This window comes from Pseudorca crassidens, chromosome 17, assembly GCF_039906515.1.
Source record: "Pseudorca crassidens isolate mPseCra1 chromosome 17, mPseCra1.hap1, whole genome shotgun sequence".
NCBI classification, from domain to species: domain Eukaryota; kingdom Metazoa; phylum Chordata; class Mammalia; order Artiodactyla; family Delphinidae; genus Pseudorca; species Pseudorca crassidens.
This window is the reverse complement of record NC_090312.1, coordinates 32,639,624-32,662,817: the sequence shown is the minus strand read 5'-3', so window position 1 is coordinate 32,662,817 and position 23,194 is coordinate 32,639,624. Positions and strand designations below refer to the sequence as shown.

Genomic DNA, 23,194 nt, shown 5'->3' with positions numbered 1-23,194 from the left:
TAGGGTGAGATCTAATCTTAAACCATAAATACTATACATTTTAAGAGAAATCTTTTTTGCCAGAGCCTGATTTGATAGCATGGCTAAAGAAATGGTTAGACATTTTAAAGTACAGTAAATTATATCAATCTGACACGTGCTTTGGGAGAAATTATTAAATCACCTTTCTCTAGCCTGTTCTAAATATTGACAGTGAGATCTCATGTATTTTGAACAATGAGCTCAATAATTTTTTTACCTTTTATTTGGGATTTTGTAGTTTGTTTTTGAAAATAAGTGCTTCTTTTCAACGACATGCTTTGAATTTCAAATCGATAGCCAACATAAAATAAAACAGCCCCTGGAATATAGAATACTATACTGTCAATTAAGATCTTATAATCTTTGATAAAAAGTTATATGTGATATACAAGCCTTTTTTGACATGTTTGTATATGTGAATGGCTTGGTTAGACTTTTATTAAGTCTATATCAATGCTTTGTGGGTTTATTTTCTTTCAAATTTTCACATGAGATTTTCCATTTAATTTCTAATGAAGTTTTAATTTAATATTATACCGTCGGAGCCAACTCGTTAAGTCAGAATATTTTAAATAATTGTTCAGTTACCTACCTCACTGGGTTATTTTAAAGATTATATAAGAAAGTGCTTTGAAAGTCCTACATGAGACACAAATGAGACAGCCTAGGTGTCTTCTTTTGACCAAACTTTTTATCAAAATTGTTGCTTGAACAAAATAAAAACATGGAAGATATTCTATGTTATTCCTCCTTAGACTCGCAATTATTATTGAATTATTCAGATAACTGTTTTAGTGATTGTAATCTTTTACCTTATTACTATTTTGTATGTTCCTTGCATGTCTTGCTACTTGACATAATTGTTTTAAAAGGTGAAAGATTATAAATTACTTGAAATAATGAGTGAGAGAGAAAACCTAATATGAGATCCATGGTTTTGAATGTGGTTTGTGTTAAAACAGAATCTATGGGTTTTTTTTACGCTCCACCTGGAGTGGAAAAACAAACCCATCACATTACCAGAGTGTTTGGAATTAGGGCATTCTTTCTTCCTTAACATTTGTTATTTTGGAGAAAAGAAGAAAAAATAAATTTTAAAAAGCACAAAGAAACTCTGTAAGAATTTTTTCTTGGATGTCCCTTAATTTCTATCCAAAGCAACTAATTCTCTCCATGAAAATGTGTCATGTGAATTCAGCCCTTTGGGAACTTGCTTTTGGGAAAACAGCCCGTATGTCACTGTGCTGTATGTACCTATTCCTGTTTGCTCACACATATGTGAAGACTGTAATAAATTCACTATTTTAAATTATTTATAAAATTTCTGCTTTGGTCCTGAAAATTTCCTAGCACATTTCCAAGAAGTAAAAGAAAGAGACTGCCTAAGCCTTTTAAGTATTTAGCCTGTCTGATGAGACTGCTGACATGAGTGACAATTAGTACAAATTACCATAATTGTGTTCTTTGGAAGAAATGCTACAGTGCTTCTTTAGGAGGAAATGTGGACCTCCGCTTAGTAAAATGAGTCGGATACTTTGATTCTTCTGGGCAGTCGGAAATTCACGATCGGCAGTGTGGTATTCCCACGTTGTCCACTTCAGATCCATCTCAACAACTATAGCCCTCCCTTTCCTTTCAGTGAAATAGGTCCATTAATGTAATGCACCTCACTCTCATTCACTCTAAGGAAGTTGTATTTTTATTACAGAAAAAGTATCACATAAATACAAATTACATTTTTTCATTAGAAAACTACTTTTCATTTCAGAAAAAATTCAATTAATCATGAACAGGGTTATGCTTTCATCAGGGAGAGAAATATGTAATTTTTCTTCAAGCCTCAAACACATATAATGAAATCTTTTCTTGGAATCCACTCTTAAGATGGATTTTTAAAAGTATAGACTTTATTAAAATCTCAGTTCAATTAAAATGCATTCAATTACTCTAAATCTTTATTAAAATCTCAGGTAAAATTGTACAACAGTGTAAAAGAGACTTGTACTCTTTACCAGGCAGTTAATTCTAACAAATGAACATAAAGTGCACAGTTTTGCTCTTTAGGAGAGAATAAAAGAACAAGCTTTGGGCTTCGAGTTGGGGGTGGGGAAGGATGGGAGATGGAGGTTGCTTTCTGTGTAGTAACTTCAGGACCTGGTTTCCTTCCACATCTTATCATAGGTCAACAGTACTTGTTGATATGGATGTGACATTATCTTGTATGAGTACCCTTGGTACTCCATGGCCTATCTATAGAATACATTTTCCTCACCACCTTAATCAAAAAGACCCTATTTAAGGATTTTATTTCACCCTCTTCTTTGGATGTTTTTTGGTACAGTGTCCCTGTTCTTTTTCAAGGGCCGCTAGAAGATGCCATTGAAGAGGAAGAAGAAGAATGTCCATCAGAGGAAACAGACATCATCTCAAAAGGGGACTTTCCATTGGAGGAAAGCTTTTCCACAGAATTTGGGCCTGAAAATCTGAGCTGTGAAGAAGTGGAATACTTTTGTAACAAAGGTAATCATTAATGGCTGGATGCGATATGTGCGTCTGTTTACTCAGGTGATTTTGTATGGTTGAAAAATGCACTGATAGAGTGGAGGAAGAGTGTTGAGAGTGCGAATACATAATTCAACTGTCTGAAAATACATGCAAGTTTTTTTTAAACATACAATATTATTTTGAAGGATAAAAGAAATTTTATAATCCATAAATCATATTGTATATTTAAACACATAGTTTCCTATTGATTGGCCAGTTAACTGTGAACATTTTCATGTTGGTTGGCCAAATAACTATAATACATTTAATGTTTATTGTTTATCCTTTCAACAAATATTTACTGAATGTCAGTTTTTTTGCAAGGCACTGAATTAGCCATTGCGGGTAAGAAGGGAATGGGCCAGAGTCCCCACCCAAGTTTCTAGCTCATTCCTTTTGAAAACTGAGCGCCTTAACTGTTTGACATTGACTTTCAACATTGAGAATGGTGCTTTTTTTTAGATATTGTCAAATAAGAAAATACACGCTCTTTCTCTCTTCTAGATATTCTTCTTACATACTAACATTATAACAGAAGAAGAACCTGAGACACTATTATCTCTGCCTATTTCCAACCTTGACTTGGAGCCAAGTGGCCTTGCCAGTGACTATGTCCTCATTGGGCATGTATACTCATTTTTAACTTGCTTTTTTCAAAAATGAGTTTAAGGTTTCTTATGATTCTTTTTAATTTCTTTATTTGATTGTTTTGCCTCGGCAAGTGAGATGGGTCTTCTGTACCTCCCACACCAATGTATAATTTCACAAGTGTCTGGATCACTTCCTTGGTTTAGAATAGCTACTTTTATTGATTTTACCATGGTTGTTTCCCAGAGGGCATGACTGGATGTCTGTATGTCTGTTTATGTTTCTGAATGCACCGTCTTTATTTTTTAGGCAGACAGAAGTTATGTGGAGTGATTTTTTACCTGTTTGTGTGAATTTGATGATGTGAATTGGCAGTCTGAAATCAAGAATGCTGATATAGCTTCCCCCAAAACTTCTAATATGCATGCCTCAGTCACCAAATATACATTTGATACATATTATTAAAACCTCAGTATAGGGCTTCCCTCGTGGCGCAGTGGTTGAGAGTCCGCCTGCCGATGCAGGGGACACGGGTTCGTGCCCTGGTCTGGGAAGATCCCACATGCCGCGGAGTGGCTGGGCCCGTGAGCCATGGCCGCTGAGCCTGCGCGTCTGGAGCCTGTGCTCCGCAACGGGCGAGGCCACAATAGTGAGAGGCCCGCATACTGCAAAAAAAAAAACACCCCAAAACCAAAAAAAAAAACCTCAGTATAACTTTCTCTTGATTCTGGTGTGTTAGAAACAAAAGAAGCCAGCCAGTTCCCATCCGTGTGGCCAGTAGCCCTAAGACTGTGGAAATGGAATGGCGGCACCAGCAGTGGGATACATTGAAGTTCAGAAAAACTTTGACCATTAACTCCTGAAGACCTCAAGATGGCTTTGTAACATGGTCCTTGTCCCCCACATCAGAGACTTTTGGTTGAAAACAAGAATGGTATGGACCAAACAGGCCTTCTTAGTTAGTAGTCACTCAGAGTTCAGGCCAAATTAACATTTTCTCTTGTTGTTTTGGATGTTAGAACCATTTCTTGATGCTACACACCCACAGCAATACATATTAGAGCTGGCTGGAGAGGAGGAGTTTTTAAATCTGTTTGAAGACATCCCATTTTCCATCTTTATCAGGAAATATATCCTCTAGTGCATTGTATAGCACCTACCTTATGTTGTGGGATTACATTAAAGAAGGAACCAGTAGCTAGTAAGTATCATTTATTCTTCTTGCCCTTGTCCTTAAGAGTGAGTGTGTGGATTCAGACATTTTTGTCAACTTATTAATCCAGGGAGGCAGTAATAATAGTTATTATTAGGTGTATTTTACGTTTTGGGATCATCATTGGTGATGGCCTGTATTTAAGAAAATAGAACTCCAAGTTTTAAGTTAGTGGTTTCTTGGAAGAAAATAGACTTACGGCAGATGCTTATTACAGGATTACATAATTATGGTCCCAGAATAATAACCTCCATCTATATTAAACAGAGTCTTAACTCATGAAAAATAATGACAGGCCTTGAGGAACAACAACAAAAGAGAACTGAACTACAATTATTAGGAACATTGTTTAGTGGATATTTTTAACTTTGATAAATAATTGGAAAGTTGAAAAATATATCAAAATAATATTTAATATAGGATATAGATAATATATTAAATAAGATATAGTTAATATATTGTACAAATAATTCTCTAATGTTTAGTTTGAAACTAGAAAGTAATGATAGGTGGAAATAAGAATTCTAATTTTCACATAATATTTTTTAGGATAAATACTACTATTACTATTTCAAACCACTGTTGCCTTATTTAATAGGAAAAGAATTTCATTATTTTACTCTCATAGAATGTGAGACCAGGGAATTCCCACTGAAGTAGTAGGAACTGGTGTGAAAGAGAGACAACTCTTTGATATGAATTGCAGCCCCTTGAGGTCATACAGGGATTCCAGGGATTCCTCATTTTTCATTTAAGTTGATTAACTATAATAGGAAGAGAAAATGTCCTCTCTGGAAAATTAGAATCTAATCTTTCTGCAGAAATTTACATATTAGTCTCAGTGACACATAATTATGTTTTCTTGCCAGTTGCAGGGAAAAAGATAGATTAGGCATTAAAAGCGTATAAGTATTTAAATGGTTAATGATGCCAGTGTCATGATTGAAAAAGCATGTAAAAATTGTTCTTCTGAAGAAAAATATTTTTAAGTTGGGATCACTGATGAAACATACTTTTTGCACATATTCTGAATCATTTATGACAACTTAAAAATTGTAAGTATATATAAGAAAATGAATTGGATTACTTGGGAAGTTTCTTTGTCTAAAGATCTAGCCATGATCAAAATCTAGCAATGACACAGTTGTTTTACTGGGTTCCAGGGGTAACATTTTTGAACATCAAATGCTTTTTTCTTATCAAACAAAGGATAGGAATTTAAAAACTCAGATCACAAAAACATGGTTAGAGTATCTTGTTTTCCAAACAAGGTATCTTGACACATTGTCAGAGAAGAGTACTGAGATACACACATAGTTACAATATATCTTCATTTATACTTTAGCAACTGTATTTTGTATAAAAGCAATCTATGCTATTGTAACTTTCCTTTTTAGAAAAGAAGAAAAGAAAAATCTCTACTCTGTAGAGACATAGCTTATCATAGGTAAAAGTTACTTCTTCCTTTTGAAATTGAGCCTTCTACATTATACAGGATGTTTTCAGTGTTTAGAATGACTCTTATTATTGTGGTATTTTTCTCAGTTCCACATGGATATTATCTATTCTCTTGTCAGATGAGAAGGCTTTTTTTTTACACGTCTCGAAGTGTCTATTAATATTAGTGAAGTTGCTAGTTATATTATAAAGTGTGATTAAATGTGACCCAAATCACTCTCATAATGTAATATTCCACGGAAATGTCAAAAAATGTTGGTCAGAATTTTGTCATCTTTAAATGTGTAGAATTCTTAATCATACAAATCTAAAGCATAAATAATCACAATTAAAAATGGAAAAGATCACTTTCATAAAAGCTTGTTATAGTCTCAGGCCTAAAATATGAATCTGACAGTTCTGTTGCAGATTCCTGTTTCACTTTTTACTTTGGGTTAGTTGCATATTTCATGTTTTTTATTTTTCACCTCTGAAATGAATGAAATGAACTATATTTATAAAAAGATGATATTTCAAAGTTGCTTTGATACTTTTAGATTTTAAGAATTTTAGCAAAGTGTAAAGCAATACTTTCAATTTGCATCATCCCCTTTGGTGCAGTGAGTTTAGATCATTTGGCATCTTGCCTTACCGTATCTCAGAGAGGAAGGAAACAAGCAAGAATTATTTCCTTGAATTTGCCGATGACGAAGACATCAAGGCTGGGTCCACGAGTGTTGCACATTTCCTGTGGTACTGGATTATTTGCTTCAGTGACTTTTGTCTGCCTTTATTCTGGTTTATAGAGTAAACATGGAAGTACATCAATAATGGTTTAGAGCTAAGCGAACTAATGTAAATTGAAATAGAGGTGGTCTGGAAAGCAACCTGGGGAGCTTTTAGTTATGTCACTACTGGCAGGTGGGAACTCTTATACATTAGCAATTCTTGGATAAACTCAAAGACAGTAAGTTTTATAGGGGAGCTGATATTGGAGCAGCTCTAAAACGGGTTTACTATTATTAATTATTTGGAAGACTGTTTCCTCCCTGCAATATTTAAGTTTGTTAATGACTAAAGTAAATTAACATGTCTTGGGATACATTCCAGGAGGATGTCACAGGATATGTGAACAGGAAGAAAATTGTCAGGCCAGTATCACTAGGCTATTAGAATGTAATGCTATCAACAGGCAGACAAACAAACAAACAAAAACCTCCAAAGAAACTACATGTCAGTGAACTTTGAGTTAATAATGATTTTCTGGAAAAGTTACCAAGGATCCTTACAAACTGGTTTCTGATGACATCATCTGTAAACAAAGTCTGAAAGGGAAATGATGTCATCAAAGTTGATTTTGGAAGAAAAACAAACCTTACTTCTAGTCCTACTATCTAGATATGGAGAATTGTCAGAGAAGTCACTGGGTGCAGTGCTTTACCTAGAGAGATGAATTAATGTTAGAGCTCTTCAATCTGGAAAGATTAGGGTTGAAAAAGAGGGGCATAATGGAAAGCCATAAAATAAGGAAACATAGTGTAACAATGGGCGTTCTCACCACATTCAAAAAGATTTGACCCTGGTAATATGCAGAAAGTAAAAGTCATATTTCTCTTTAAAACAGCTTTAAAGTAGAAAAATGCAAAGCATCTTAAAGAAATTAGAAAAGAGCCTGAGTTACTCAGACTTGGATTTAGCTCTAGGCCCAGAAGTAATTAATACCAAACCCAAAGCAAACATAAACAGATATTTAATTGGGTTGGCAGAAGCTTCCAGTTCTGTTCAGTAGACTGAATTCAATACAGCTCAACTCATATATTAGGCATCTGCTATGTGTCAGACCCTCTTCCTGGTGCTGGGGATACAGCAGTAGACAAACGTCCACCACTACTCTTGAGATGAGAGAGAGATAATAAACAATCAAACTCGCATTGTATAATATGACGGGTGATGTTGAACATTATGAAGAAAAACAACACAGTCAGGGTGATAGAACGCCATTGTGTGCGTGTGCACTGCATGCTATCAGTAATTTATAAGGAGTGATGATAGGGTAGGTGAACTTTGAGTGGAGACCTGAGGGAAGGGAGTGAGCTTCCGGTACTCCAGAGTCAAGTTGGCTGTACCTATAAGGCTAATGTTGCAGGAAACCAGAAGAGGACAGCAGAGAGCTGGGGGAAGTAAGAGAGGTGTGGCCATACCTGTGGAACTTCCAGCTCTAGGAATCTGTTGGATTCTTACCACTGTGGAAGGCCTGGGTGAGTCATGGAGGAGAGTTGAGGTATAACTGGGAGAAAAGGCATGGTCATGACACAGTTTGTATATACCTAGAGAAGGAAAGTCTGCAGAAAGTAAAAGTTAAAGCAGGAAGTGGAAGCAAGCAAATTGGGGAGATACAGATAACTGTCAGGAGATACAGATAACTCCAATCAGAATCATCCCTTAGCCAAAGGCTTGATGAGACTCCATCTGTAGCTCATTAATGTAGTTTACGGAAGAACAGTTTGGGGGTGTTTGAGGCTGATACGAGTCACTTTGCTCCCTTCCACAACACCAGAGCTGGGTAGACGTTCTCTATAAATTTTCACATCCTTGAATCAGAAAGATAGAACAGGAGGCATGAGAATCAGAATCATTTCAACATTGTGCTTAACTATTCCTGCCAATAAGTTGCCAGACTCATTGGAATGTTCCTCTCCCCTACTTCCTTCCTTTCTTTCTATCATTTGTGTCATTCTGTAGCTTTGATTAAAAATTAAGAAATAACCGAGGAAAAGCCATATTTCTCATTGGACTATAATAAATTAAAGCCTGGATCACTGGCATTTGTCACCATTCCATATTAAGTAAAACAACAAAAATGTTATCTAGATTCTTAATACTAGAAGAAGAAGAAGAAAAAGCACAGCTTCATGAAGATTTGGTTGTGGGAGTAGTAACTGCTTATTTTTCACTTGATCCAGTGTCAAACGTTCATGCTATTTTGTTTCCTATTTTCTTCTTTTCATTTTATTATTTTTTTAGTTTAGAAGGTCTATTTACAAATATTTCATAAATGCTTTTCAGTCACTCTGGTTTCTTTCCTCCTCATTTATGCCTTTAATGACACATTTTTGCTTCCTCTGATGCTTGGGCAACTGGAATCAGAATCTGCAAAAGGCAGCTCTACCGTACTCACTTTGAGTTCAATAAGGAAGCAGATCTGTACCGGCAACTTTGTTCCTTTTTCTTAACGGGATTAAGAAGCTGAGCTTTTTAAATTCTTGCATATAACATTGACATTTCCAGGGTGTGTTTGTTTGGACCGGGGAGTTCAAAGAGAAGGAATAAAAAAGAAAAGCCAATATGACTTTGTTTTTTACCTTGCTGGAGGAGCTGTTTGTGCAAATCGCCTATAAGCTTATTGACCTGAACCTTTGACTCCTTGTTTTCTCTGGATTTGGCTGGAGTGGAGACACTGATGGAGCCCTGATAGAGCTGATTGAACAGCCCCCAGCTTTGCTTGGCACAGACCTCCCTTCCCTTCTCTGCCACCTCCCCCTCCCTCCACATGACATTATTGTGCCTTGGCAAACCCTCTGTTTTCCTGGATCCAGTATGTCTTTTTTTTTTTTAATTTATTTAAAAATAATTAAATTTTTCTTGCCTAACTCATCGAACAATGCAAAATGGAAGTAATTCTTTTTAGAACATAGAAATAGAGGCTATAATGGTGTCCTACTTTTATTTTTATCTCATAAGATTGGAAAAAGGAAGAAAATATTATGACATTGTGGTATCACTCTTCTGGCCATCTTAAAATCCCCCAAACATGGTTATGTTTGGGTCAGTTTGATTTTTTCCTTAAGCCACAATTATTGAAAAAATGAAGGCAATTTGTGCTTACAGGGAGTCAGCATTTTCTCGTCTTTTTTTTTTTTTTCTTTTGAACCAGAGGGTGTTCAAATTTTGTCCATGACTTAGTATTTTATTTGTAAGAGTCAGATCAAGCTTTATCTGTTTACCTTATCTTTGATCCCAGATATATCATTATAAGAATTTCAACAAAATTAACATGAGTGATTTTATGCAGTGTTGAAATGAGTCATGATGATATCATTTGTATGAATCATGTTTGATAATATATACTACTTTTTTGCATATGATGGACTAAATTCATTGTTTTCTCTGTGAGCTGACCATTAACTAATCTGCATTGTGCAATCAGCTAAAGGCATTTTTTAGATACAGTAAAACTTGATAAAATAGATAATTACATAATCATAATTTATGAAACAGTTTCATATTGTAATACAGTGTATTTCATTCTGCTTCTAGCTGACTATGTAAAATGTTGAGATATTTGCCTGTTTTAGTTATATCTTTATTTTATCAACATTATTATTGTTTATAATAAAAATTGAAAATTAATATAAAACCATATTTTACCATTTAGAGAAGTTGTCTTTTCTGTTTTGTGGTTATGGTTTCTGCAAGTGAGAGAACATTTTTTGACCTATAAAATTTAGTGTAAGTTTGTTGTTTTTCCTACAATGTTGAAATTCAGGAGAAAAGTAAGAATTTATTTAATCTCCTGTTATTTTATATATGTAAAGCTAAGCATCTGTATACTAGGAGACAAAATATTATCTGAATTATTGATTGACTTTTTGAATTATTCTGAATTATTGATTGACTTTTTCACTTTTAATCTAGTTATTTAATTAATCATTGATTTTAGCTGAATACCATAAAGGGAAACTATATATTTTTAAGCCCTTTTATTGCTACATTTTCTCAGTGGTATTTTGGGTAGAATGAAGAGCCCGTGTTTCTTGAAGGAAGTAGTTTTGGTCAAGTAGTAATTATATAAATTATAAAAATAGTTTATATAATTATATAAATAGTTATTCTAAATTAAAAATACAGTTTTCAATTTTATGTTGCTCAAATTAAAAAAATATATAAAACAATTCATGCAGATCTACACTAGTTTGCCAATCATTTACATCTACTAACTCTTAATTTATTTTTCTATTTAAAGAAAATTACAAGTGTGAATAGCATTAGGGAAGCCTGAGAAGCTAATTTATTTTAATAATATGGAATTAATGTGATTGACAACTTTGAATCCGACTTTTGGTCCCATAATAATTTGAGATAAAATGTTATTTTAGAGAAACTGATCTCTTGGAAGTAGCCCTGCCTTTTCTGCTTCTTATTTTTAAACATCATAAATGATTTAAAAATATTTTCTTGGTTCTGCACTAGCATTTTTTAGGTTTAAATCAAATAAGATTTTCAAAGCTTTTAATCTTCTAATATAAAATTCATAGTTTCTTGTTAGTATGTAAAATTTCTCACAATGTTTTGATTATCATTTGAGAAGCAACAGGCAGTATTAAAGCATTTGCCCTTCCATTACCTGATGGGACAATCTTCACCTCTGGTAGTGCTAAACATAGAATGTGTAAAGGGAAATGTGGAAAACTGCCATAAGATGAATTTAATTATAGTAATGTAGTCAATCAGTTTTTTGTTGTTCTTAAAAGGTCAAGTAAAAATAACTGAATGTGTTACACCAATGAAGCAAATAGTGATAACGAATGCAGATTGCTGTTTCAGCTTCTTTTAGTAGTTCAATGAGATTCCAGAGATCGGCACTGAGACTACATACCAATTATAACAATTATAATAATGGTAATAACAACTTCCATTTGATGACTGCTCCCCAAAGCCAGACATCTTGCTGTACATGTATCATCTCTAATCAACTTACTGTCCTGCAGGGTGGATGTTGTTTCCACCTGCGGCTTCCAAAGGTTCAGTAACTTGGCCAAAGTCACAAAATTACTAAAGGTTAATACCAAATTCAAACCTAGGTTTCTGTACTTACGAAGAATGAGAGCTAATTTCATTTTCCGATGTCCATCATTATGTAATCCTTATAGAAGGAGATGGACACATTGGAAGAAGCCTGGCTGTATGAAGTATAAAACTCACTTTTTCAAGGTATTTTTAACACTTATTACACATGACGTGTCAGTCAAGATAAGGGCATACATAAAAACAAGACATTTTAAAGGATAAAGTAAATAAATTAGGGGTGTGCTTAAAAGATTTCTTTTGGTCCTCCTTTAAAGACTCTGTCCATATAAACCAGTGTGCAGTAAGTAGAGTTGGCATTTTGATATAATGAGAGGGCTATATTGAAAGCTCTTTAGACTCATTATACTAACTGGAAGATTATGTTACCCTGATTTGGTGGCATGAAATAAGCCACAATTTCTCATTGCTTGTTTTCTTGTGAAGTTGTTTTCAGGTAATTCAAAAGACTGGGGACAGCCCAAAATGTGTGTACTTGGGCAGAAGCCAGTAACAAATGTCAAGAAGTTTACAAATCCATCAAAACTGTTTGGATAGGAATTTCAGCCCCGTAGAAATGTTTGCAAAGTGAACTCTTTAAAACAGCTTGACCTTAACACAAAATAAGGCCAAATAAAAAGCGGAGAGAGGAAGGAAGGAAGAGGAGAAGAGAGCATTGTTTGCTGCGAAAGCTCTGGGCACTGTGAAAACTTTTCACTTTTCTGAAGGAAATGCAGCGCAGCAGATGGTAAGGGTGGACGTGAGATAAACATAGGAACTGGAAAAGTAAGCAATACATTCTAACAGGTTCTGTATCAAAGATCTGGAGAAGTAGAAAAGATTAGACAAGGAACTGTTCTGAAACTTGACAGTAGCTGTATCTTTACCAAGTCTTACCCACATAGCAGAGATGGAAAGTGGAATTGCACAGACAGTAGGCTGTGATTATATTTTTCTGACAGTGAGAAGGGAAGGTCTTTTTAAGGATTATTTTTGAAGATAGAGATTCATCGAGGTGGAAATCTATAGGACAGATGTATAAAACACTTTGTTCCCCCCTGCCTATTTAAAAATGGAATTTGATGTAGCTTCTGTTCTTGCTGTACAATTAGCACAAGACATTGTACTTTGGGTCTTAGATAATCTTTTCCTTTTTTCAATGCAAATGATGGTCCAGACTAGTTAACTAACACTGAAAACCTATGTTACCTGTTTCTAGTTGTATAAGAATCGGAATGTATGAGTGCCTATAAATGACCACGCAGGTACAGAAGCAGATAGGGGGATATATAAAGAATGTTCTTATTTCTTAAAGATACAGTCATCTAGTAAAGGAAGGAAAACATATGTACAAGTGAGGCAAGGGAATATGTATATATATGTATATGTGTATATATATGTGTGTGTTTATATATATATATATATATATATATATGGAGTGGAGGAAATGTTAAGTTTGGGCTGATTAAAGAAGCAGTGTATTCATTCTCAAGCTTCCTTATGGTAATGTGCATCATTCCAGTATGGAAACTACTCACCAACACGTGTCTGCCTCATTTAAGCCTGTGTCCTGCGCTCCTACGTCCTGTCCCAGTGACTGACTACTAAAAGGGAATACCACAGTACAGTAACTCAACAAGAAGCAATTCTACAATAATGTAGAGTGACACTGATAACAAGAAAGAACGGGGAAAATAGCTAATATCCTAAGGAAAACCCAATTTAGAAAAGAAGGATGTTTTCTCCATAATACTGGCAGTTTATCTTGGGGAACTTTTAAAGTGGCACTAAAAAAATCAAATAATTAGTAAATGGAATGAATTTTGAAAGTTTATGTAAAATGCGTACCTTATCTTCACACTTATCATCGCCAAAAATATTAAATCTACTCATTCACCTTTTAAATTGATCAGTTATTCAGTTAGTTTGGTGTAGTGTAGTGTAGTGTAGCTTCAGAACTCCTCATTTGCACAGACTCCTTCCAAGGCCCTGCACCTAATTTTGTAATTATAACTTTACACTCTTCTTTTAAGAAGACGCCTCTCAAATTGAGTAAACTTCAGGCCCCACAAGGCCTGAATCGACCTCTGTTAGTACCTTCATTAAATATGGATGATCTCATAGGAGACAGCAATGATCAAGAATGTTGTTTGGTTTCAACTTTCTAATTTTTGGAAAACCTTGAATAAGATTCCTAAAATGTTTTGGCATTTATAGTAGATATCTGAATTTCAAATCTGTTATCATTCTAGGATAAGTTGCCCTGAGCCTAAAGAGAGTATAAATACCCATGAAAGCACTGTGTTAAAAATTAAAGCAGAGAGGGGAAAACATTCTCCCACACGTCTGAAAATCTAGGTGATGCCGTGGATGCTATCTCTGTTTTTCCTGTGTTACGAGCAGCCAGGGATCTCTTGCTGGCCCTGAGGGAGGAGGTGCTATGGGAAGACCTTATGGTAAGAAGAGTTTGAATGGGTCTCTTGATAACATTCTGGGACTATCCCTGGTGGTGGAAGCGGGGTATGGGTCCGAGTTTGGACAGGGCTGACGTAACCTACAATACTTCTTTTCTTCCCCCCACAGATATGAAAAACTTCATTAGGATTAGATTCAGCTGTAAGAATAGGTTCCTGGAAGCTGCCCCCCGACTCTCCCATTTACAATCCATTGTCCAGAACTTAGTCTTAAGGAGTGGTCCACCTCAAGAAAAGGGAGGCTGGGAAATGGGGTCTTTATTATTAGGTGGCCACATGCTCACCTCTAAGTTCTGTTACTATGGAGGGTTTTCAGTTTTGCAAAGGGCATTGTTTTTATTCATCTTTGCTTGATTATTGGGGTAATAAATGACTGAAAGCATTGTGGCAGTCAGTCCATGCCACATGCATGTTTTTGCAATCCAATAAATATTTATTGAACACCTACTATATCAGACATTATGGGACATGCTGTGATTACCATGTGAGTAAATACAGTGAAGGTCCTGGCTATTTTGGAATTTACCTTATAGTGAGGAGGCAGACATTAATAAAATAATCACACAAGTGGTACAGGGCGGTTTGAAAGAGTGAGGAAGGTCAAAGCGTTCTTAAGAATGTGACACTTGAGTTGATATCTAATGCTGAATTAATTAGGTAGAAAGAAGTAGTAGGGTTCCAGACAGAGGGAACAGCAAGTGATTAGCAAGAGACTAGTGAGCATGCAGATTGTGGTGGGACTGTGGTAGGAGTTGACCCAGGAGAGAGATGTATGAGCCAGAGAGATCAGGAAGGACGATGATCATAGGGTGAAGGACAGGAAATAATGAGAGGAAGCATAAGAGAGGAAGATAAATACTTTGAAAGCTGAAACGTTACAGGCAAATCTGAGCTTCCCATAAACCACAGTAGAGAGAGAAAATGAAAGAGTAAGATATGTGTAATTCCAATGGTCAAGCAGTAGAAAAAACAGCGTTTATCAGAAGAAATAAATGTTATCCCCTATTTGTGAGCTCTGAGAGTCATTTATCATCATTAGGGTATTTGAACTAGTGTTGGAAAAAGGGCATTCAGATATAGACCAAAGTCTTTGTTAGCTGCTGTCCCGCAATATGCATTCTCCATTGGCCTTGGCTTTTTGGATGTGTGGCTTGAATAAAGTCTATTTATAATGAGTAAATTATATTGTGGTGATGGAGCGCTATGGTAATGAGTGATTGCTTATGACTCATGTTCTTAAATGGATTATGAGAAAGGAGAAGGTCCCTGGAATGAATTGTTAAACAGGAAAGAATAAACAATTAGGTTATATGAAAAGCAATATCCAAAGATCATAACTTTCTCAAATTGGTTTGATCTTTCTGTGTAGACGAGGTTGGCTTGTTGGGGAGACAATTTCAGAGATTGTAAGGTTTGGCTTTACTTTTTGTTATTGTTGATGATGATGATGGTGGTGGTGATGATTTCCTAAAGGGAATGCTGGGTTTGAAGCTTGAAGACTGAGTCCAGAAAACTGAAAGCTAGTGGTTTCCTGACGGCAGAACAACAGATCTGTGAATAGGTCAATTACAGTTCAGAGTATTATCATTTACAGACCATCAGGCATTACTTTGTCTCCTCTTTGGAACAAGATGTGCCTTAATTTTGTAGAATCCTCCTCTGAGTGGAATATAGTAGTTGCAGTGAATTTTCTTTTTAGTTGCAGTGAGGTTCTCTTGTTTGTTTGTTTTGGTTTGGGAAGGGGTAGCTGGGGAAGAGAAAATAAAAATTATTTAAATACAAACTTTGAAATACGTATTTTGGAAACATTTTTCTTATATATCTGACTCTTTCAAGTGCTCATGGTGAGAAATAACGAGGAGTGAAAGTTCTTGAATGATAGATACACTGCTGAGAATTTGCCTTATTTTATCTCATGTGGAAATTTCCCTTATGTTCCGAATCTCAAACGAACTTAAACTTTGAGAAAAATACTTTTCACATAGAGGCTGATACTGACATCAGGAATAAATGTTCAGGACTGTAGAAAGAATTTATAAATCACTGTTCTTCCTAAGTTGTCAATACTTTCAGTGTGACTTTTATCTGATACAGTTACCATAAACGTTAGTATTTTCAATAATTTTCCCTTATTAACTATAATAAAATGCCACAAATTACAGTAGTTACGCATTGACTGTAGAGATTGAGTTTCCTTTTCAAAATGAGAGACTTAGCCCAGGACCACCGTCATCAGATATTTCAGGATTGTTTCCTGATCTGGGGTCTGAAAGTTTATAATCAAACAAATGTGGATTCTATTTTTTTATCTGTTCAATTCATACTCTGAGGTATGAAAAAGGCTATTATATAAGTTACAAGGAAATCACATTCATTTAAAGAAATGTTTGTGTACTGACTAGTAACTATCCAGAACACGGCAAAATCCTATATTTTCTTATACATTTGTAGTAAGTCGAGGGAAACTTTAGTTAGACATGATTATGGGAATCCACAGAATAATGAACGTATTCTTTTCAAATGGTTGAAATATTTAGATTTTTTTTAGGTATTAGCAAAAAAGGGTAACAATTGCATGTTTTTTTATTTTTTGTCTCTGGAGATAAACTGGGTCTGTAATTTGGCAATGCAGAGTTAATTTAACCTGGCACCTTTGTTTGGATAAGCTATAACCAAACAATTGTTTTAAGCCAAACAATATTGTGAGGCTATTAGGCAGAGCAAACACAAACTGAATCTTAAACTTAAATGTCCTCACCCTTCAATACGAACTGCGGTTTTCTGTTTTTGACTGTTACAGTCCTTTAACCAAAGCTATCTTGTCTGATGATAAAACCATAAGTGTATGAAGCTCACACATTTTTCATCTCTTTTATGACCTTATCTTTCATGAGTGGCTTCTGTGAAGGTATCCTAACTATAGGAAGCACCTGGAAAACATATGTGATATCTATTCTCTGATAAGCAGTTGTGAACAAGAAAGTGGATCTGTCACTTCTGAACTGTTCATTGTTAAAAAATACTTTGATGATTTAGCTGATTGCAAAATACATTATAGGGATGGCTAACAGCTACAGTAACACTCCTAGTCAAGAAAGTTCAATAGTTATATTGTACAGGAATTTCTATAAGAGGTTAATATTGATAGGAACTACATGGATTAAAAGGGCAGGATTGAGAAAGGCTGTTTGCTTGCATGACTGCTTTCAAACACTGCTGCTGTTTTGTGCTGGAAAAGTGACTGCCTCGGGATGTGGCAAATCTTTAATTTCTACAGGAATATCTAACTTTCAGTGAAAAGATATTTATTTGTGTTTTTGAAATTATTTTTGCCTTGCAAGTAGAGCCACTGCTTTTACCACCTTGCCAACAATACCTAATATGGAATTAAAAGATTCTGTTTCATGTGTTCCAAAGACTATATTTTAGTGCATTTCCCCAAGTCATCTGTGCTGTGTATTATAGTGCTCAATAACACCTTCAATTTCCTCCTATAGGGCTTTCATTGATTCTGAAAACTAGACTAAGAAAAAGGGAAGGGCCCACAGAATATGTATGATATCTTTTAAAAGAGCAACAAAAGAGTTTAATCTTGCAATGGAAAACCATTAACTCCATAGCCATAATTTTAGAAATATTATAGATTTTGTTACCACTTGACATTTATTCCGTTTCATCATTTTATGAATTGGTTTCTGGATATATATAGTGGTTATCCCATTAGATGTGTTTGTGCTTTGCTAAAAATACACTGAAATTTCTATTTATGTATGTGAAGTATGTGAATAAAGAATTTAGCCAATAAATGAATGCATGTCAAATGCATTCATAGGTGTTTCTGTAATTCTCTACCTAGCATCCTCTCTCTCTTCCTTTCCTCTTCCTACCAACAAAGCTTTTGAAGCAATATCTGAACAAACTTGTCATTATTATCTTAGGTATTAATTATTCATGCCATTTTTTCATAAGCTACTCTAGAGTGCTGATTTCAAACATATAAGAATCAAAAGTGGATAGAAGTTTAAAAAGAAGATGGTCAATGAAGTCATTTCCATTCAAATCAAGAAGAGGCTGGAGTTGGGTTAATATCAAAATAAAGTTCTATTTATGAATTTTCCATGAGAATAAATATATTGATAGGAAAGAAGCAAGTCTCTATTGTAAGGGGAAAATGCTGTTTCTTAAAAGTAATTTGGAGATTTCATATTCGATTAAGTTATTTTTTAATCATTTCATTTTTCATTAGTAAAAAGATTAAAAATGAATTAGGTGAAAACATTACCATAAAAATGAAAGCTAGTTTCCTGAAATAAACTTAGATGATGAAGGGTCTGGAAGTTGAAAAACGTGACATATTTTAGTTATTAAATAGTTCTGAAAACAATTAATTAGTAAATGTAATGATATTGCAATAGGTTATGTTTAAAAGAATGAGACCAAAATCTAATTTTCTAACTGCACAGTGAGCAATGCTTATTGATTAAGCATCTGTATGTAGTTTGATTTCACCAAGTTCCAAGTAAAATAGTACACCTAAAAAAAATAATGAAGAAACAAGGTTTATATATGATGAAGAAAAAGCAGCTACCTGATCACATCCTGCTGTCTTTATTGTTTGACATCCAGTAGACTTCGACTATAATATTCTAATGGGTTTGGAGTATGGTCTTTGGAGTTGGACTGACTTGGAATCAGTTCTGGGCTCTGCCACTTACTAGCAATGTGCTTAGGCATCTTCTCACATATCTGCCTATTGGTTTACTCTTCTGAAATATAGGGATAATAATGCATGGCAGAGTCGTTAATGTGATGTTCGAGAAGCACTTAGCTAGTGCTGAGTGGTGCTCAAGAAATGGTAGCCATGTTTAGGTTTACTATAGAATCTGAGCTTTGTGACATGCTCTCTGCTTTATTCATCTTTCTGATTTCAGTATTTGGTACATAGCAGACGCTGAGATAAATATAAATTCAATTCTGACCCGCTTTGTTTTCTACAACCAAGTATATCATTTCATATGACGTTCTTATGCTTCTGGGCATCTTTCCCTTTTTTGCTTTCTTTCTTTAAGAAAACACAATTTAATCAGCCAACGACTTTATTCTTCTCTCTCAGGATTTATTTTTATTAATGTGATATATATTGCACATTTACGCAGTTTCATAAATGGTTTAAAATAGCTGTAAAATGTAATTTCTTTAGAGCTGTTAATTGTGTACAATCAACTATTTTTACAGTGCTCCTTTAACTGAGCACTCTGCAATATTTATTTTCAGTAGTTTTCTAATTATATGTGCTGCATAATCAAACAAATTAAAGCAAATTGTTCCATGAATCAGGATTATCAATACTGAGTATTGCTCCAGATGTTGGCACAAGTTGAAATCTAAGCTCTACAGTTCTGATTTGGCAGTTCAGTGACATTTAATGAAGGTATTTTATTATATGAAATTACTAGTTCATTTTGAGTAATTTACTAAATTTCTGTGTGCGTCAAACATCTGCTGAGATTTGTCCTCATCCTGCCATTTTCTTTTCCTAGTAGTTACTGGATGAAAATGATCATGGGTAAATTTGTCCCATACGAAATGAAGGAAAGGACTCCATTCAGTTAACTATCAAATAGTAGGAGTATTTCTTGAACTGTTTCTTGTTGGCATCTTAAAACTTTGTCTGGATCCTGTTCTTGCATCCTTGAAATGTCTTTAGTTTCACCACCTTCAAGTTGTCGTTTTTCCTGTGCAGTAACTTAATTACTGTAATCTTTTCCTTTGGGGAGATGGTTCTCATTTTTAATCTGAAAAATGGTTTTCAATTATGGAGCCTGAGAACATTAAACCTACGGAGTTCAGATTCATCTGAGATTATGCTTCCGAAATTTCAGGTATTTTGTTGGCTTCTTCCTCCAGAAAGCTTCCATGACACCAAATTTTCATTAAGTGTCATGCCTGTATGCTCGTGTCACATCATGGACTGTTCCCATGAAAGCATTCGTCACATGGGGTTACAGTCCATTGATTGGTCTCTGTCCTAATCTATAAGTTTTATGAGAGAAGGAACCATCTTTGTTTTGTATTCTCAGTGCTCAGGGACTCAAAAGTAGTATTTTAATCAGTTAATAAAGAATGCTTTATATCACTTCCATTCAATAAAGACAGACATTCATAGATCTAAGTAAATTCTTTTAACTTCTATGTGTTGTGATTACTTTGCAGTGTATTCTTCCAGACGTACTTGTTTCTCACTGTATTTCTGAATACTTTTCCTTCCAAATATGTAATTTGCCTAATAAAATATTTTAGAGTAGACTTAATTCTAGTCTCACAAAAATTGGGGTGAAGAATGTCTGAGACATGAGTCAGAGTGTTGTTATGGATTGAGTGAGGGAAAACTCAAAGACCAGAGGTCTGACAAGGTATGTTCATAGAAACTCAATAAATATATGTTCATTACTGTATTTGTGTCACATGATCTCATCAGTTCCCCACTGTAATACCTCTAATGCTTCTCCCTGTCTTCAATATGAAGGTAGAACTCCAAAAATAATTATAAGGTTCTCCATGGTCAATGTCATTTTATGCTTTTGGTCTCTGAATTTCCATATCTTATGTGATCTCATTTGGAATTATTCATGGACAATCCTGATTGTTTTATCAGTGGTTACCTCTCTTATGCATGTGGCCTGTCTCCTTAACTAGATGATACGGTCCTTAAGAGAAAGTATTTTTTTCTTTTTCATATATTTCATTGTATCTTCAAAACTATGCCTTGTAAGTGTTAATTATTGATTGAATTGTGCATGGCACAGTGTATTTCCAGCAAATTAAAATGTAATAGTAAAAGTCAGGAAGATTTACTTCTCTGTGCGAACATAGGATGATACAATTAATACCTGAATGTGAAACTTAACTTCTCCAAGTAGTTCTGGCCAGAATTTTACTCTCTGTTCTCTGGGCCCTTGGATATGTGATTTTTTTAACAGCATAGTCTCATGCTTGCTTGTTTATGCATTGCTCCGCGACTAATATTCAACTGTTTCAGGTGTGCGTGGTTCTCTCTTCAACTGGTGGGGTAGAGAGGGGAAGCAAGAAAGGATGTTTTGGAAAGAATGCTAACTGACAGGAGACTCAAATTTAATTCCTAACCTTGTACAAACTGCTGATTTTGGTGGTCTCTATGGTGCCTCTCCATGCTCCCTCATATGCCTACTGTTTTGCTTGTTAGGGAAAGGAGATCTGCCTAAAGCAGTCTGTAACCCCTGGAATGACTGGGAGGCATTTATTGCTGGAGCATGAGAAGGCTTGGGGGAGATGCCTTATGTAGAAATAAATGCTGTTAACTATAAGGCCAGAGATAAGTTACTGACCCTATCGGTGCATCAATTTCCTGGTCAGTAAATTTTGTCTCATTTGGGTTAGATGGTCTCCCGCATCCTCTCTGATGCTCACATCCCTATGTTTCAAGACTCACAAGACACAAGAAAAGTGCTTGGAAGGCATGGATGTTGTTTAAAAATTATAGGTCACATGCTGTACTCTTTTTTTTCTACTCTCTTTCCTTTGTAAACTCCCCATGCATTTTCCTTTGTAAACTCCCCTGCATTCGTGCCTAGAGTTAAACCTTCATTCGGTCTGTGGAAATGCAAGCAAAACGTCACTCATCTATGTGGTAGATTCTAGTGTGGATTCTAGTCCCCATGAAAAATAAAGTGTTGGTAAAGTCGGTATATGTTACTCTAAAAGGGTCAGACATCCCTGGTAGCACTCAAGAAGGTTAGATGGTACACTGATATTGTATTAAGTAACATTGACTCAGTTGCTGAGAAAGTTTTCAAGTTTCTGATATTCTTTCAATATACTGCAAGGCCATAGAGCCCACTCGTGTGTGCAGGCTAAGAACTAGCCCTATCTGTATCTGAAAAGTGAGAGATCTCTTAACCCTGATCTCCGAAGATAACTGGTTCATGCTTCTGTGTTCTATGTGACCTACCAAAAAGGAGCACAGAAGATTCAAACTCTTATCTTATTACTGAGCCTTTGTACCTTTCTTACGGTTCTTGGACCTTGTCTTGCATTCTCGTTATTTGTGAACTCTCTTTAATGAGTTTTATACTACTTTCAAAAAGGTATTTTTCCATATATATGCTACTATACCTACTACAGTCCCTTAAACCTGGTAAATGCTTAATAAACATTTTCTGGAGAGAATTTCATTGCTGTTCATTTTGATAATCCAGAAAGGAAGAGATAACTCAATTTTCAAAGAGCCTCCAATTCCAGACATGGGGTTCGGTGCTGTGGGGTGTGTGTAGGAGCCAGTACTCCTCCGTGAAGGAAACTAAGTTCAACAGAGCTGTCACTGGGTTTCTACATTATCTCTCTTTACTTTTATTCCACTTTTTAAAGTGATTCATTTTGTGAAGCTATATATAGAAATGAATATAAAATTTATGAAGTTTAAACTTCAGAACTCATATCAACATCACACGAATGTCATTGTAGTAATTGTTTCCTGAAAATTTTGTATTTTCTAGGTTACTTTGAAAGATTTTAAGAATTCAATGTATTTTTTGTATAATAATATAAAGATTTAAGTACTATTAGAGATTTAACAACTATGTGGAAAATAGTTATTAAATACTTCAGAGGGCAAGCCATTTAACTTTAAAAATTTAGCATTATTAGATTAAAGGTTTAGTTGCCCTGTTTTTAGTATACATTCTTTTCATTTCTGTCATCACATTTTCTTGTCATTCTGTTTTCTGATTTCTGTTATCCTTTATAAATAGGAATGATTAATATATTTGTGTGCACTGTATTAAAGTCAATTACTTTCGTTTAAAAAGCAGCAGTACCTTGTTACATTATCACTTAAAACGAAGGTACCTACAAATTAGACTCTTAACTTTTAAAATGTGATTGCATGTTAAGATGTTTCTCCTTCTTTGCCATAAATATACTTTTGCTCAAAATATATTACATTGTTTTTTCTTTTCTTATGTGAAAATGAAGGCATGATTTTGTGAAACTAGCTATGCTTCTTCAAGAACAAGTATAGGTTTACAGCTTCTTGCAT

The 23,194-nt window shown here is 34.9% G+C and overlaps 1 protein-coding gene across 1 annotated transcript in view; it reads left to right on the top strand.

Annotated features, from left to right (window-relative positions):
* ZFPM2 (zinc finger protein, FOG family member 2) overlaps positions 1 to 23,194 on the top strand; it is a 467,161-nt gene that overhangs the window by 103,447 nt on the left and 340,520 nt on the right. Inside the window, exon 2 of the mRNA XM_067711504.1 lies at positions 2,383 to 2,541. Within this exon, the coding sequence (XP_067567605.1) occupies positions 2,383 to 2,541 (159 nt within the window). The remainder of the gene's footprint in view (positions 1 to 2,382; positions 2,542 to 23,194) is intronic.